This window comes from Poeciliopsis prolifica, unplaced genomic scaffold, assembly GCF_027474105.1.
Source record: "Poeciliopsis prolifica strain line A6 unplaced genomic scaffold, Auburn_PproV2 SCAFFOLD095, whole genome shotgun sequence".
Classification (NCBI taxonomy): domain Eukaryota; kingdom Metazoa; phylum Chordata; class Actinopteri; order Cyprinodontiformes; family Poeciliidae; genus Poeciliopsis; species Poeciliopsis prolifica.
In genome coordinates, this window is record NW_026562470.1 from 26,720 (window position 1) to 43,074 (window position 16,355).

The 16,355-nt window shown below is 38.9% G+C and overlaps 1 protein-coding gene across 1 annotated transcript; it reads left to right on the forward strand.

The window, feature by feature from the left end:
- The first annotated feature begins 65 nt into the window (after window positions 1-65).
- Window positions 66-12,071, forward strand: brat1 (BRCA1-associated ATM activator 1). Its single transcript, XM_055023112.1, has 12 exons — window positions 66-313; window positions 1,099-1,247; window positions 1,326-1,473; window positions 1,569-1,989; window positions 3,779-3,901; window positions 3,986-4,077; window positions 4,160-4,260; window positions 4,344-4,530; window positions 8,800-8,873; window positions 9,713-9,797; window positions 9,875-10,161; window positions 10,251-12,071. Exons 1-12 carry the CDS (start codon window positions 187-189, stop codon window positions 11,037-11,039), a joined length of 2,583 nt encoding a protein of 860 aa, XP_054879087.1. The 5' UTR covers window positions 66-186; the 3' UTR covers window positions 11,040-12,071.
- Window positions 12,072-16,355: the final 4,284 nt, after the last annotated feature.

A 16,355-nucleotide genomic window follows, 5' to 3' on the forward strand; every position in this document is an offset into this window, starting at 1 on the left:
AATACTTATATATCTACAAAGTGTCTCGTCATTTTTTGGTCAATGCGAGTTCAGTTCCCGCGAGAAAAAGTCGAGCTTAGACTGAATGAAACGTATCAAACGAAGACGTATTTTAGCTACCCGTAGCTCTTGGAGTTAAACAGAATGTCTGTATAACTTTGATAGATTTTATAACGTGTTAGAGACATGGACAGCCAATGTGTTTCCATCCTGCCCCGTGTCTGTGGAGTTCTGTTGGTGTCAGGAGGCTCTCTCCCGGATGATACCAGTCTGGAGAAACTACTGGACTGGTTTACGACCATGGCGCAGACTGGTCAGTAAGACGAACATTTTCCTAGATTAGACCTATAGAAAAATGTCATAATAGAATTAAAGTTGTCATTCGGTTCCAGAACTGTGTGTATCCCTTGAACTTCTTTTTTTTATTGCAGTAATAAAAATAAATCTGAAAAGTGTGGTATTTTGTATTTAGCACCCTTTGCTTTTATTCCCTTAATTAAAATGGCTTCAAAAGTTACCTGATTATAAAATGGAGTCCATCAACATATATACAGAAATCCACAGCACAACTATATAGACTAGTTATTCTTTCAGGAGAAAAACTAGTCTATAAACAGCGAAGGTTGAAAAAAGGCACAATAAAACACAGTTTGAAGTTGGCAAGACCGAGTATTAGAGAGTTATTGAGACTAACGTTGAGACTCGCCTTCCACACTTCCAGCTAAACGACTTAATCCCAAACATACAGGCAGGATCAGAGGTCTGAAATTAATTGTCATTTTGTGCCATGAATATTCTCTTTGAATTGATCAAATCCATTAACAAACCATTAAAATATTGATAACAGTCACTGCATTCAATAAGTACTTCTTAAGATAAAATAATATTGAACATTTTTTACATTGATCAGCCTTTCAGAATTTTGCAATTCTTTTTGTAATGTTTTTGCAGTAAAAACCAAAGTGGGGAGTCAGGGCAGGGGATGTGCAGATTGATCACATAAAATTCACCAAAAAAGTAATTGATGTATTTAGTTGTAGTATCACAAAAGAGGTTTTCTGTTCAATTTCAACTTGTCTGTGTTTTCGCTTCATTAAGGAGCATCTCTGTTGGAGGTGTGTCCATGTCTGGTTGATTTCGTCTCCAAGGTGGCCTTTAACTACGCCTCAGGCTCCAGCATACTTTCATTCACTCTGAAGCTCACTGGCTTGATCTGTGCATCTGAAGATGGCTTTAAAGTTCTTAAGGTATGACTAAAGAATACAAACAGCCCCCATCCTGGTATTCCTTTTTTTCATCCCTCCATCACTCTCTCTAATGTGCAGGAGTGCTCTGTATTGAAACTGGTCTTTAACCCTCATCACTGGCAAGAGGTAGGGTTTTGGGAGGATCCGTGTCTGCGGATTGGCTGGATCCAGGGTCTAAAGATGATTCTGCAGCACTCAGAAGCTCTCAGTTTTTTTGCGCAAGCAGGTAATTCATCATGTAGGACATTTGACCTTGTTTTGTTCACTTTGCTTAATAAGAGTTTTACAAAGAGACTAGCGGTGTTCCTTTATTGTCTGCAGATCTTATTGAACCACTCCTTCAACTTCAGACAGACTCAAGCCTTTTTGTTGCTTCAGCTGCCAATCAGACACTCGCTCAGGTCCTGCTTCTCTGTCAGTCTCTATCCTCTGTGGGTCATAATGGTTCAAAAAATAGAGACTTAGAACACAACAGTGTGAGTTTGGAAACCACCCAGAATTACAGTGGTATCATCACAAAGATCTCTGAATATCTGAACAAGTCAGTGGTTCTGAAGGAAATTTCACAGCTTCCTGGAAGCCAGCAGATCCTCAGGCTCCTGGTCATGCTCCTGGGCCGGGTCGGGCCTCCTCTGAGGGACACACTGCTGCTGGCTGTCATGAACTCTCTGGAGGAACTGGTGACAACAAGCTGCAGTCAGCTCACAGTTCCTCTCATGGATGTTATCCTGGCTGCAACCAGGTGAGATCATTTAAACTGCTGTTGAATGCAGCTAGCAGTCTTTGCTCTACCATTAAAGCAGCAGCAATAGATCTGTTTTTAGTCCAGTGTACCCAATAAGCTTAAGGCTAATGGCAAGCTTTATGCTGTACAGTACTGAGATAGTTGGTAGTCAATAACCACAGTTCACTGAAACACATGTATTTCGACTAGCTAAAACAATTCCCTAAATTCAGACCAAAAAAAGGAAAATTATTTTGTGGGTAAATATAAAAACAAATCTTTTTGTCCATGTGTTTTAAAATATTGTGCCCGTCAACCTCTTGTGTTTCAGTCCTCCCCTAATTTCTTTATACCTTGTCTCTAGTGAACTAAATAAAAGAAAGCAGTGAAACAAAAATGATAAAATTGTTAAATATCAAAAATCCTTAAAAAGTTAAGCCTATAGAACAGTGGTGACCAAAGTGGGTCCTCAAGCGTTGGCGTCCTGCATGTTTTAGTTCTCTCCCTGGTGGTCACCCCTAACCCTAACAATCTTTCCACATGTCAGTGTTCTTCTTAGGCCTCTAATGAGCCATCATTTGATCCAGGTGGATTAAACCAAGGAGAGAACTAAAAAATACAGGTGCCGGCCCTTGGGGACTGGCACCATTAAAGCAGCAGCAATAGATCTGCTGCTGCTTTAATGTGTTTGGGTGCGTCTGCTTATAGAAGCAGATAGCTAAGGGTAGCTGAAGCCAGTCTAACTTGACTAAGATTTTTAAAAAAGGAAAGTTTTAAGCTTGACAGTTTTCAGAGAGTCTGCCTTACAGACTAAAACTGGAATCTTGCTTCCAGAGTACAAACCCTGAGAACTAAAAGATCTTCCTCTCATTCTACTGCTAGAACCTCTAGGTAGCAGCAGTAAACCAGCAGTCTGAGAGTGAAGTGCTCTGTTAGGACCATATGGATCAATCACATCAGGGATGGGAAGCTAAAATCAGAGAAATATGATCTCTCTGTAATTTCATCAAATCCTTCATTAGTGCAGATTCTTCATTTACCTTCTAAAACTTTCTATGGTGCAATCAAACATGTTGTGGGCATAGCGAGGCTGAGTGGATAAGTTAACATTTATTGCAGTCAAAACAGTTCTTTGTGAAATGCATACTCCCTGGGCTGTTATGATGACGATATTTTAGAGACATAATGTGCAGTCCTACTATAGTCCAGCTTTGAAGTAACAAAGGCATGCTATGGGCTTTCTACAGCACTCTGGGGGAACATATTTTTTAATTTTCACAATTTTAGAGATTGAAGACCTTGAAATTTGTTTTAAAGAGTTTAAATAAGATTAGTCAGATTTAGCTGCTGCGAGAAAAGGCAGTAAAAAGGAATAGTCCAAAAACAAAAGACACTTGAAAGACCCTGAAATAGGCTGTAGAACTGCATCTCCTGGAGGTAAGTGGGAGTCACCTGTTAGTGTATTTAAATATTGTATCAATGGATTGCAAGATAACTATATATAATGTCACTTGTCATTGTAGAATATTAAAACATTTTTTAAACTTAGAAAAACTTTCTTAAAAAAAGTAATTGGAATGACAGTTTCTTTCCACACTCAAGCTTACACACAAGAAAAAAACACCAGAATTTTAATTGTGACTATAAATATGTGTAAACATCTCCACAACAAACTTTAAAGTGCTTAAAAATTAATAATTTTGTTTTAAGCAGAAATTTTGCAGGATTCATAAAGAAGAAACAGATTATTGAAACTAATGTCCTTCACTGTGACATTTTAGTGAATGGGTTATGATTGTTTACACAGTGGTCTCAGGGATGATTTTGTCCCAAAGCAGCGACTCATCCGACTTTCATGGGTCATGTTGAACATGAAGAAACCTGCCGATGTTATGCAGGCTGCAGCTGCTGTGCTGCGCAGCGACCAAAGGTGAGTGTAGCAGTAAGCTAGAAAACCTTTGATTTTCCTGTTAGAGCAGAACCTGCTATCTGGTTTGTCTTCCTCTGTGTTCAGTGACCCCGCTCTCTCTGCCCACTCTGCTCGAGTCCTGCTGCTACCCCTGGACATCGTCACAGGTGTCACCTTACTGGATGAGAACTCCACAGGTGAACAAACAACGTTGGTGTGTGTTTTTACATGTGTAAAAAATGTTTACTAACATTTATTACATGTTGTCGAATTCTGCAGAAGAAGAGCTTCGAATTTTAATAACTGAGCAGCTTAAGAGGAAAAGCTGCATCTCCATCATATGTGTATGTCTATCAAACATACCTCAGATCACACTAATGGTGAGTGAAATTAGGAGATAATAGGAGCATCAGTTATCTTTTTCCATGTTGAAACTGTCATACTTGGATCTGTTCCTCCCCAGGCTTCGGACCACCTCCCCTGTCCTCAGAGGCTAATTGTTACTGCAGTTTTGTTGTTACTGAGGCTGTGCTGTGTGGAATCCTCATCTTCATCTACTGGCTGTGTTGAAGTTGTCAGATTTATTACAGGAAACAGCAAAGTTCAGAAATGTGCCCTGGAGGCTCTGTTAGTCCTCAGCAAGAGTCCAGGTAAAACTCTGACTCTTCCAAACACAGCAAAGCATCCAACATCTCTTCTCTGTCACTCTGGGTGGGTGATCTGACAGGAAAAGCAGCAACAGGCAGGCTTTACCAAGTTTAAAGGGGTAGTATTATGGATTTTCTAGGCACATTGTGCCATTATAAAAAAAATGCAATAAATCTCCAAAAAACTGAAAAGAAATTTGACTTTATGAAATTGGGCCTCTGTCTCTTTAAAAACTCCTGCTCTTTCTGAAACTCTGCCTTCAGAAAGTCATCACAACATGGCTCCTCGATTAGGCCTTTAACAATGTTTTCAGACACTTCTTAGCATTTCACTGAGAAGTAGTTGCTATGAGCTCAACTGAGGTGTAGTTTCAGCAAGTGTTTGCTAATTGCTTCTGGCTAGTCTGAAGGAGCTGAGTGAGGGGTCGTCAGCAAGAGGATCTCTGGGAAGCAGAAACTATCGCAGCCTCAGAACTGTGCCTTGAAGGAGGAGCTAGGTGCACCCAGGGCTCTTGCACAGCTAAATTGTTGCTATGGAGATTAAGAAATTTCTTAAACATGAAAGAATCAATGCAACACTCTAGGTATAATTTTGTAGAGGGAATAATGCTATAAGATGATGTAAAGCTAAATCTTACATAATACTTTCCCCTTCAACCTGTATTTTTAATCCATGTTTTTACATTTTATTCTATGGTGAACAGTTTTGGAAGTTTTGTTTTGTCTGTCGCTCTTGTTTTTTAATTTTTTCTCCACGTTACTAGTTATCTTTTTAGATAAATAATGCCAATTAAGCCCACAATTTAAAATCCAGGCATTTTATTTTAAATTATGTATGTTTGTTTATTTTTATATTGCTTTATAGCTTATTTTTATTTTACTGTCAGCTAAAGTAAATTCATTTGTATTTGTAAAATGTAATATTTTTACCAGTACTTTTTATTTTTCCATCGGTGTTGTTCATTTTTACATTTCATATGAAATTTACTTCTAGTTATTTCAACATTATTTCATGTAGCAGACCCCCCAAATGAATGATTGTGGCTTTACCGATGAACAGTGAGGTTTATTGAAAGTATACATTTCACAATAAGAGCTGTATGTACAGACACACAAAGAAAAGACAGCGTAAGCTACCAAAACATGCCTTTACAAGTGTAACATTTGAACCCAAAAATAACATTCGCCACTAAAATATCAACCCTTATTCAAAAACTCAACCAGTAATCATATACAATAAAACAAATTTACAATTTCAACCAATCAATAATAGAATATCAGACGCCTATGGGCCAAAACTACAACCTCCTTTCAAATCCAGTTTTTGTTTGATTCACACTTTAAGTTTATTTCCAGCGGCTGTTAAAGTTAAAAGCTTTGTGTTAATTCATTTGCAAAAGGAAATTATGTATCTGAAAATAAATTAAAATATATTTTGTGTTAAAAAATCCTGTAAACCACAAATGTGGAACCTCGATCAAAATTGGGGACATTTGACATTTGGCAAAAAAAAAAATCTTTCTGATTCCATAAATAATTCGTTGCCAGTGACTACTCTCTCAGGGTGACACTGGCACAGCTCTAGAAAACACCCACCAAATGTCATCCAGATTTGATGATGTTAGACTTGCAGTCCATTAAAAGAAACAAAAACAACTCATTTGGCCAGGTGTTGAAGTTCCATAAATCAGATGAAATTTTCCCAAATCATAAACTGTTTTAATTATACAGCTATTAGAAACAAACCCATTTTTGTTTTGTTGAGTTGTGGGAGTTTTGAAACTGGAGTGTTTTTAATGTGTTCCAGAGAAAAATAGTACCAATATAGACCTTCCATGAAGTTCCATAAATCACAGAAAGGTTTCACAAATCACACATTTGTTTATATATATTCTGATTGTTTAGAATATTCTAGTTCAAGTTTGAAATGCCTGTGGTGGTGATTTTGCTCAGGATAGTGTGAAATCAAGTGGAGTGGCCTTTTAGCTATTTCTGGAATCGGAAGCCCCAGGTGAAGCCAAATTTACAAATACAGCTTTGTTGCCTCAAAAATGTATTAAAAGAAAAATGACTAAGTCTATCATTCTTTCTTGGTAATCAAAATCTCAAGTTCATATCAAATAAATGCATCCACTAATTATTTAGCTGAAGAAAAACACAAAGTTTAGGGGGTTAGGGTTAGGGAAAAAAAACAATAAAACAATTACAAATTTCTTCTTTTGATGGGCTTTAAATTGGAAATGACACTTCAGATGTGGAGGGCAATTGCTGGGTGTCTTCTAGAGATGTCCCAGTGTCATCCTGAAGAGAGAGAAGTCGCTGGTAATTTTTAAAGCAGCTGGAAAGAAGCTTAAAGTGAATGAACCTTAAACTGGAGGTGAGCTTTATTTTGAAAGGAGCACATTCCAAACTAGTATGGAAGGAGATACATAAAATATGTAAGATGTCACACTTAAAACAATTGTACTCCTCATTGTGGTTTAACCCAGCCATCTATATTGGATAAAAGAAACAGTCTACTGGAAACAATGGTTGATGAAAGGAATACATACTGTGGATGATTTATATAAGGACAGAGTTTTTATGTCTTTTTCAGACATCATGATGAAATATAATCTAAAAAAAGATAGTTTTTGGAAATATTTTTACAAATTAGAGACTGTATTATTAAAGATAATTTTATACATAATGATGATCCAATACAAGAATGTATGGGTTCAAGCAAAATTATATATAAATCATCTACGTTTTACAAATTATTTAATAGTACACAAAAGGATATATGTACAAGTCTGGAGATTGTCCGGCAGAGGGACCTTGGTTATATTTTTAGTGATGAAGAATGGTTGAAAATACTTTTGAATAATGGAAAATATATCAAAGAATCAAGAGGGAAATCTATGCACTATAAGGTAGTACATAGATTTTATTTCACCCCGTCCAGGCTCCATAGAATGGGCCTACTCGCCAATAATTTGTGCTGGAAATGCAGGACGGAACCAGGAACTTTTATACATATGATATGGGAATGTAAATGTATCTCTCATACATGTAAATGTAAATGTATTGGAATGTAAATGCACTGCTTGCCAGTGCATTCTGACAAGCAGTGTTACAACACATTGGAAAATGGATAGACGTGGAGATACCTATGTCACCAAGACTATGCTTACTGGGTGATCAAACAGTGATACCTAACATATCAAAGCACCGCGGTACAGGTGGGGACGGTCGCAGCTGCCAGAATAATCCTCAGACTACGGAAATCATTAACTGTCCTGAATATTAAAAGTTGGTTGGGATCAATGTTGAAAATAGTGTCATATGAACAAATGCTGGCTAAGTTAAACGATGACTTAGAAAATTTTAAGAAATCTTGGAACAATTTTCTTTCCTGCAATATTGGACGAAACAAACCTCTTTGAGGAATTGCTGTTTTGACAACACTGCTTATTATAATCTTTTTTTAGTATGGTTGATTATGTTATGATTATGTATATGCCAATTTTTGTGAAAAATTGTATTGATTTGATATGTGTAGACTTCGATGGGTTTTGTTTTTTTTCTTCTGTTTTTTTGTTTTTTGTAGGGGAATTTGGGGAGGTTGGGGAAGGGTAATGTACATATGTTCAAAAAAATAAAAACTTTAATAACAAAAAAAAAAAGAAAGGAGCTGTCGCGCACGTTGAACTTGAGCGCAGGCTCTTCTGTCATTTCCGAACAGGCGGCTTCGGAAATGACAGCAAGAGAGTTTGTAAGTTTTGGCCCATTGGGCCTCTCATTACAGAAATATCCTCATTTGTAAAATAAACATACCTGGCGCCTCTATCAACCGGGCTGCTAATAACAGGATACATTTTAACAACGTTGTTTCAACTGTCATCTGTTCTTTTCTGTTATTAAGCTGCCCTTCTATAATTTAAACAACGGAAGTTATCTCATCAAAATAATAGCATGAAATCCAAAACCGGAAGTCTACCATATATTATAGAAATACAATGAAATAAAGACAATAAGTGCTAAAAGGGATACAACAAATTAAGGAGCTTTAGTTGGGGTTATTTACATTTTAAATGTCTAATCTGGTATTTTCTGCTGTGGTTGTTTGGTTGTTTTGTTCCTTATCAGAGTTTGGTTGTTTTATTCAAATATCAGAGTGCTTCTTTGAAGCACTCTGATATTTGAAAATGTTCTGGTACTTCATGCTAAACAAGAGCTGGCTGAGTCCAGTAGGTTTATTTCATATTTTTTTCTGTTTTTGTTTTTTCTCAGGAGTGAAGATGGTTCTGGTTGATGTCTTCAAAGTTCTCACGGAATATTTAAATAGCCCTTCATCTGACCCATCTGTAAGTTTGTGTACATTTGACACTAGTCACATTTCAGCAAGAGCTCATAGAAATTTTAAAAATTGTGACTGTCAATCACAAAATTAATCATATTGTGCAAATTAAATTTTTGATCATGGGGCTCAAGATTCCTGGCAGTGCCTCTGCATTTCAGAAAACACTTAAAGGATTTTAAGTTTAATTTGTTATAATAGTGACACATAATTGAATATTTACATGTAATTATGCTGGACTTCTCTGTACTTGTCGATTCAATTTTATATCAACCTGCCATTGGCAGGTTGATGTTATCCACAAAATGATTCCTAGAGGAACAGTTGATTATTTAAGAATTAGCCTGCATCACCCATCCGTTCTCCTCTCCTCTCTGCATATTGAAGATAGTTATGGTGTTCATCGAGTTGATCTCTTTGTTTTTATCTTAGTGATGTTTGAATCCGATCAGTGACAAGAGTCCCTGAGGAAACTTAACTCCCAATACCTGTTGCTGGTTTATTCATCTCTAGATGAAAAAATTTACTCTGCTTCCTCACACTGCTGCAGAGGAAACTGCTGGAGGATTGGCAAATTGAAACCTTTATTTTTAACCTGACCCATCTGTAAATCATATTGTTGCATTTATGACCGTGTGGTCACCCATCAGAGCTGATACAGCTGAAGGTTATCCGGTTCCCTTCCAGTGGATTTCCAGATATTGATGACTGCTCAGGTTTTATGTCTAGTAAAGCTCTCTGAAAAGTATCACATTCCATTTTTTAAAAGTTGAGAACTAAAATAGAAGAAATGCCAGTTATGACCTATTTTTATGTCTTTGAAATATCTTTGTGTTTATGCGCCAGGTGCTCCAGAAGTCCTACCAGGCTGTGATAAAGTGGGTGGGTGTTTGTCCAGATCTGTCCTGCATCACAGACAAGCTCAGAGAAGGTACAGCTCTTGGATTTGTCCCTATGTGACAGGAAGCACACATAGACAGAAAGAATCTCCTCTCTCCTCGCTGCTAGGTTTTATCCAGGCGGTGAGAAAGCGTGCTTGTGACACGCGCTGGGAGGCCAGAGACTCCACGGTGGAGTTTCTGGGTCACTTGGTGGGGGCGCCCTCATGCCGGTCGTTCACTGAACAGGAGACGGATCCGTCAGATGTTCTCCTGGGCGGCCGCAGCTTTACGGTTCCTCTCCTCAAGGAGGCTTTGCAGGATCCAGAGAGCTACGTGAGAGCCAGCTCCATCTCTGCTCTGGCGCAGACACTGACACCCAGCTGGCAGAAGGGGACAGCATTAACACAGGAGGAGGTTGGCAGAAATAACAACGGATTTTCCAATCCCACCCAACATTCTCACTGTGACATTTTTAATGACTTGAAGTTCTTTGTTCCTTCCAGGAGGACATAGTAACCAGGCTGCAGGAAGTTCTCTTCCAGGACTCAGAGGGATTTGCCAGAAGGGCTGCTGTGAAGTACTTCATTGCCTGGCTCTCTGCTTGTTCCTCCCCTTCTTCCTGCTGGCTCCTCATGCAGTCTGTGCCGACCGTCCTCTCTCAGGGTGTCGTCGATCTGGACTGGGAGGTCAAACTTCACACTCTGGAGTTGGCAGAGCTGCTGCTGGACCGAGTCTTTCTGAATCCTTCTCCATCTTGTCCCTATGCTATGACGTCTGATCAAGCCCACAGATTTCCCATTGCAGGTCAGCAGTCAGACCTGCTCAGCAGCTTGAAGGATTTGGTCGATCGGGGAGTGGTCTTAGCTTTGTTGTGTGGTGTGGTTGACTGTGACAGACCCGTTGCTCTGAAGGCCTGCCAGCTGCTCCTAAAGCTCCGAGACGTTGTTTGCCCTGTGATGGGTAACACAGTTTTCTGTCAACTGGCTGGACCCAGCGTGATGCAGCAGGTCAGAAAGATCCAGGCAATGGGGAAGGACACCTGTGTTGTTTCTGAAGCTTACAGGGAGGCAGATAAGGAAGGCATATGTGCCAGTGTTGACCCAGAGTGTGTTAGTGTGTGTGAGGTGTTGAAGCTCCTGGATTTAGATGAGAAACTGAGTATCTTGACCCAAAGCAGCGACCACATCTACAATTCCCCCCTCTCTCTGCTCCAGGACATCCTGACAGCCGCTGCTGCTAGCTCTCATCCTGGCCGGGACTCGCGGCTGGAGCTCGTAATGGACTGTTACTAACCTCCAGACACACAGAAACAAACCATTTTCAACGAGTACAATCACATGATTTATTGCTGCAGCATATAACTTTTATAAAAAAATGTTTTTTTACATATTTGTTGAAACTGTCACTATTTGGTGACAGTATGGTATGAGACATAACATCAGATTTTTTTTTTTCACAATCAAGCTGCTCTGCCATCTCTCAACGCTAACTAGAAACAACCAATCAGGCGGGTCTTGGTGCTGTCAATCATCCTCATTGTGGTGCCGCTCACTGCCTTGATCCCTCCAACCTCCTTTCTGCCCGGTATGCTGCAGCTAACACAACTTGTAGTGAATGCTAAGGCTAGTTAGAATGGCTATTAATGATGGTAGATAAACAGTTTCTCGGTAACGACAAGTTGTTTCTCTGCCATTAGCACATTTAGCAGAAAGTACATGAGTTGAGTGACAACACTAAGTCCCTCCTCCTGGCTCTGATTTTCCTGTTTTTAGTTAGGAGTGGTGCATTACTTCAGATTGCAATAGTAGCTCAGGGAGGAGGTGGAGGTCAATCTTTTCATAAAATAAAATATGTAAAAAACTTTTTTTTGAAGTTACATAACCCAGCTTAAAACAGAAATTTCAGTTTTAGATCTTTTATTGACAGGATTACCTGAATGTGTTTCATTACCTACTCAAAATACAACTTGCCTGGTGTTTTGTAGATTTTCCTATGGTTTCAGAAAAAAAAATATTGGACAGAGGTAGGAGTGTAGCATCTTTCTGGGTTTGGATGCATGTATGATGGGGCACATTGTCCTTCCTGACCAGACTTCCACCCTCTTGTAATGCCTTTTTATGCTAAGATCGATCTTTGTGTACATAAATCCACATACAGTGTATCAGGCATGGAACACGGAAAAATACTTTAGCAATCCTGGTAGATATCTGTAAAAACCCTAATAAATGTATGCAATAAAATAGCTTGCATTGCTTTTTTCCAGGAACACTGCATGTGGGCCTGGAGTTATATGAATGATGAAGGATGTGTAAAAAATGACTAATGCTCACTGTCAAGTATGATTCAATTAAAATTCTATTCAAAAATACTTTCTTTTCTCAAAGAAAAATTAAATGTAACTCACATCCAAGAATCTTCAGCCTTGTTGCTCTGGTGGATAGCTCATTATCCACCAGAGAAGATGTTCCACAGTAACATGTTCTGGATGACACCCAAGGTAAGCGGTGCTAAGCCATCTCATGTGCTTGTGCTACTGCTCTCTAAATCTCTGTCTGGTCGTCTAATTAGGAATACGTAGCTTGAACGTCCTCCTCTTTCTCCTCTTTGGTCCTGCTCTTCGTCCATGAAGCCTCCTTCCCAACTCCTCTGGGATGTGATATTGTTGAGGTATTATTTTAATTTTTGAGATGCTAGTCAGCTCCTCCCAGTTATAAAAACAATACTTTCATCAGACAATTGTGGATCATAGCAAATGTCCAAAAGTAAATACCAAACCTGTTCCAGTTCCTAAGCATGTAAAACTAGAAGGAATAAATATCAGAACATGCAACGACACTACCAATAAAATGGAGGTGATACTATTCACATCAATTTACCATGTTGTACTGAGTATAAACTATGTACCATCTAGTAGCACAGTACAGTCACAGAGGCCCATGAGTATCCAAAACTCACTTCCAAATTGCACTCTAGAGCGGCGGTTTTCAAAGTGTGAGGCGCGCCTCCCCTGGGGGGCGCCAGAGCACTTTAGGGGAGGCGCGGTGCGAGGGAAAAAATAAACCGAAGAAGAAGCTGTCCGCTTGCTGTCTACTGGTTTGAGAGAAAAAAACGGACAAATCTTTAGTAAACGTGTTCATCCCGTTCACTTCAACCTATCTCTGCGAATGTGGGTTTTCTGCACTCGCAATGATTAGAAACAAATCCCGGTCAGGGTTGCTGGTTGGAGATCCACAGTGCAGCCCCGCATTAACCGGATTTGCGCATCAAAAGCACATTGTTCCCACTAAAACTAAAGTGAGCTGAACAGTAATGTTGCCAATTTAGTTAAAATCATACATAAAATGAGTTACACATGATTCAGGACCGTGATAGAAAAAAAGGGATGCGCATAGCGTGCTGAATGTTTTTTCCTTTGTATGCCACTACATACTTCCATACTGCACGCTCTTTTAGCTTGAGATAAATTGTTTAGATGAGCCACAAAAAGAGCTCCACAATTTTGTAACTGTTTAGGTTTTTGATTTATTTTTTAATTTTAAGGAAATGTGCAACATTTACAGATGTGTTCCAAAGATCTGATCAAAATGTTTTTGTTAAGATGTGAAAACACTGTTGGTATCAAACATTAAACTCAGAATCTCAGATGTAATGTTTGTTCGAGAAAACGGTTGAAAAATCAGTTTGGTGTTGTTCTTATCATTAGAAAAATGAAAAAAGGGCGTATTTACCATCCAAAGGCCCTGATAAAATAATTAAAATGGGAGAAAATGTTTCAAAATGTTCATGTGTTAAATTTTTATTCAGATAAAGTGTCATTTTAAAAGATGAGATGGTTCTAAGCTATTAGGTGTTTTGTAGTGGCATTTGTTTGTGTGTGGGTTGATTATTGGGGGGGCGCAGGAGGCATTGTGCTCCTTGAAGGGGGGCCCATCCTTTCATACTTTGAAAACCCCTGCTCTAGAGGATTTTCCACATATGGTCCACTGTAGCCATTAATGGATGCTGCAACTGCCTGTACACATAACTTCATGTGTTCAGGCAGGGTGCCATGTCCCATGTGTTTCCTGTGCCTGCCTCTTGGCCATCACTACTCTGCATATTCATCCAATTACATCCACATCAGGCCGTTTGTCAGGGTGTTTTACTTGAGGGGAGATTTTGTCAGAGTGCAATCAAGCGTCTCTGAGTGTTAAATAATGAAGTGTCCACTAGATTGTGGAATTAACAATATTAAACACTACATAGCATGAAAAGAGTATATGGTTCCAGGACATTATTATTACTGTAATTCTGATTCTTTCACAGGTCAAGACGTGACATGAAATCTGACTTACGGTGTATTATCCTGTTGTGTAGTGTCATTAGTTACCCCAGCAAGTCAGAGCACTTCACGAGAAACATTGTTTTACAACCACACCTCACCTTGCAACAGAAGAACAGCTTCTATTCTTCGTGTATAAAGCGTGAGTATGCACAAAAATGTGGGTCGATACTTTTTAGAGCCACCTTTCATTGTAACTACAACTACAGAGCTTTGGTGGGATGTTTCTAAAAGGTTTACATATGTGGAGACTGAAATGTTTTGTTTTTTCTTTACAAAATATCTCAAAATCAGTCTGGTTGATTGGAAACCGTCCATCAACATTAACTTTCAGTGTTGCCATAGATTCCTCCAGAATTATTATGAAGCTCCTGGCTACTTTTCTGGTTGATACTCTGCTAATCTGGGCTTGTCAGCTTACTACTTTGCATGGTTTGTCACATAAATCCACATACAGTGTATCAGGCATGGATTGGCTAAATCGGGAGAATTGGAACATTTGCCAGTGGGCCAGTCTGACTGGCGTTTCCCCTTTTTTGTGGGGTATGGGAGTTCTACTCATGGTACTGATGCGTTGCTACTGCTTACATAGCAGCTTATATGTGGCAAGTCTTTTCAACACTAAGTTTCCTCTGCCTAGCTGTATTTTTTCAAATGTATAGAAGTTTTTGTTTGTAACATGGCAAAAGGTGAAACAGTTCAAGGAGGCTGAACAGTGTTGTAGGCATTATTTAGCAAGAGAGAAACGTTTTTAAAATCATTTAAATCCTTTTTAATTATAACATGCAATACTGCTTTTTACTCTGAAAGTAAAAAGAAACTAAAGGTAATTTTATTTTTATAGCACATTTTCAGCAACAAGGCAATACAAGGTGCTTTACAGGAATTAAAAAGAAATACAAACAAAATAGCAAACCAAAGGAAAGAGCAAAAGAAGAAAAAGCTAATAATGTTGATCCAAAGTAAATAAACTAGATGATCCTATTCAGGGTTGCGAGGTAAATATAAGTAAGTATCCTCTGGTCTAATTCCTTTTCTGGTTTTGGAAGACTAGGAGTCTAGAAAATAGTTACTAAAGTAGTTTTTCTGGGTTCTAAGTTCTAATCCCAGTTCTGGGTTGCTAAGCGTGAGTGAAAGTATTCTCTGGACTTTCCAAGTGTGCTCCAGACTTCCAAAAGTAATAAGTACTTCACAGTTTCTAAGTAATAATAAAAACTAAGTGTTCCTGTTCTGGAAGATTTTTTCTGGATTCTAAGTTTCTTGTAATTTCTTTTCTGGGTTGCATTAATGGGAGTCTCTCCACATAATAATCTAAAGAATAATACAATATTGATTTAAATACTAAGTACTCTACAGTTTCTAGAATATAAGCTAAAGAGTTACTAATAAACCAGAGTCTCTGGATTCCAAGTTTGTTATAATTCCTTTTCTGGGTTAAAAGTGAGTACTCCTCAGTTTCTAATAGAATAAAATAAAAAGAGGAAAGGGCATATTAGGCCACATGGCAACACTCAGACAAAACAGAGAAAAAAAACAATGACCTGAATGAAGGAAGTGACATCACAGGGCCATGAAACCACATTGATCAGCATCCTGGCAGAAGTCCGATAAGATGTTGTTATGAAGTCATGTCCTTGGGAGTTCTCAGCTCCACAGCTGCATGGATAACAGGAGGGGGTGAGGTGGTGCTTAAATATCTTCAAGGAGATTGGAAATATTTAGCACTTCCAAGGCAACACAGAAAAAGCCAATTGAGATACAAAATGCCTTAAGTCGGGTCGATTATGAATTTCAATCTTCCCTAAAATTTCTTCGATACATCTCAGTTTCCCAAGTATCCAAATTAGTTTGGTCTTTCCACTGAAGCAAAACTAGCAACTTCTCCAAGATTGGGTCCATTCCATTAGTGAGTTTTAGAGTCCTGTGGAAGAATAGGAGTCTGGGCTGCGAGTCTCAGCAAGACTCACATCCAACTTGCATCTCTCTCCACACCAACAGTCTGAGTGTTTGCTAGTTTGGCCAAGTCCATCACAAATTCATCAATGACCCAGGTATCCACAAGCTCCGAACAGCAGAAATCCTGTCATCATAAATAAATCCAGGGTGTATCCCCGCAGGACGAGAGGGCTCTCCTGTGCCCAGTCTTCTTGTCAAGAAAATTTTATCAAATGTATTGAGAAACCGGTTGACCAGATCCATAATTTGTTCATTTGGAGGATATGCAAAGGAAGCCTCAAAAATAGAGAAAAAGACAGGAGAAAAACAGAGCAAGGAGGGTAGGCATGGG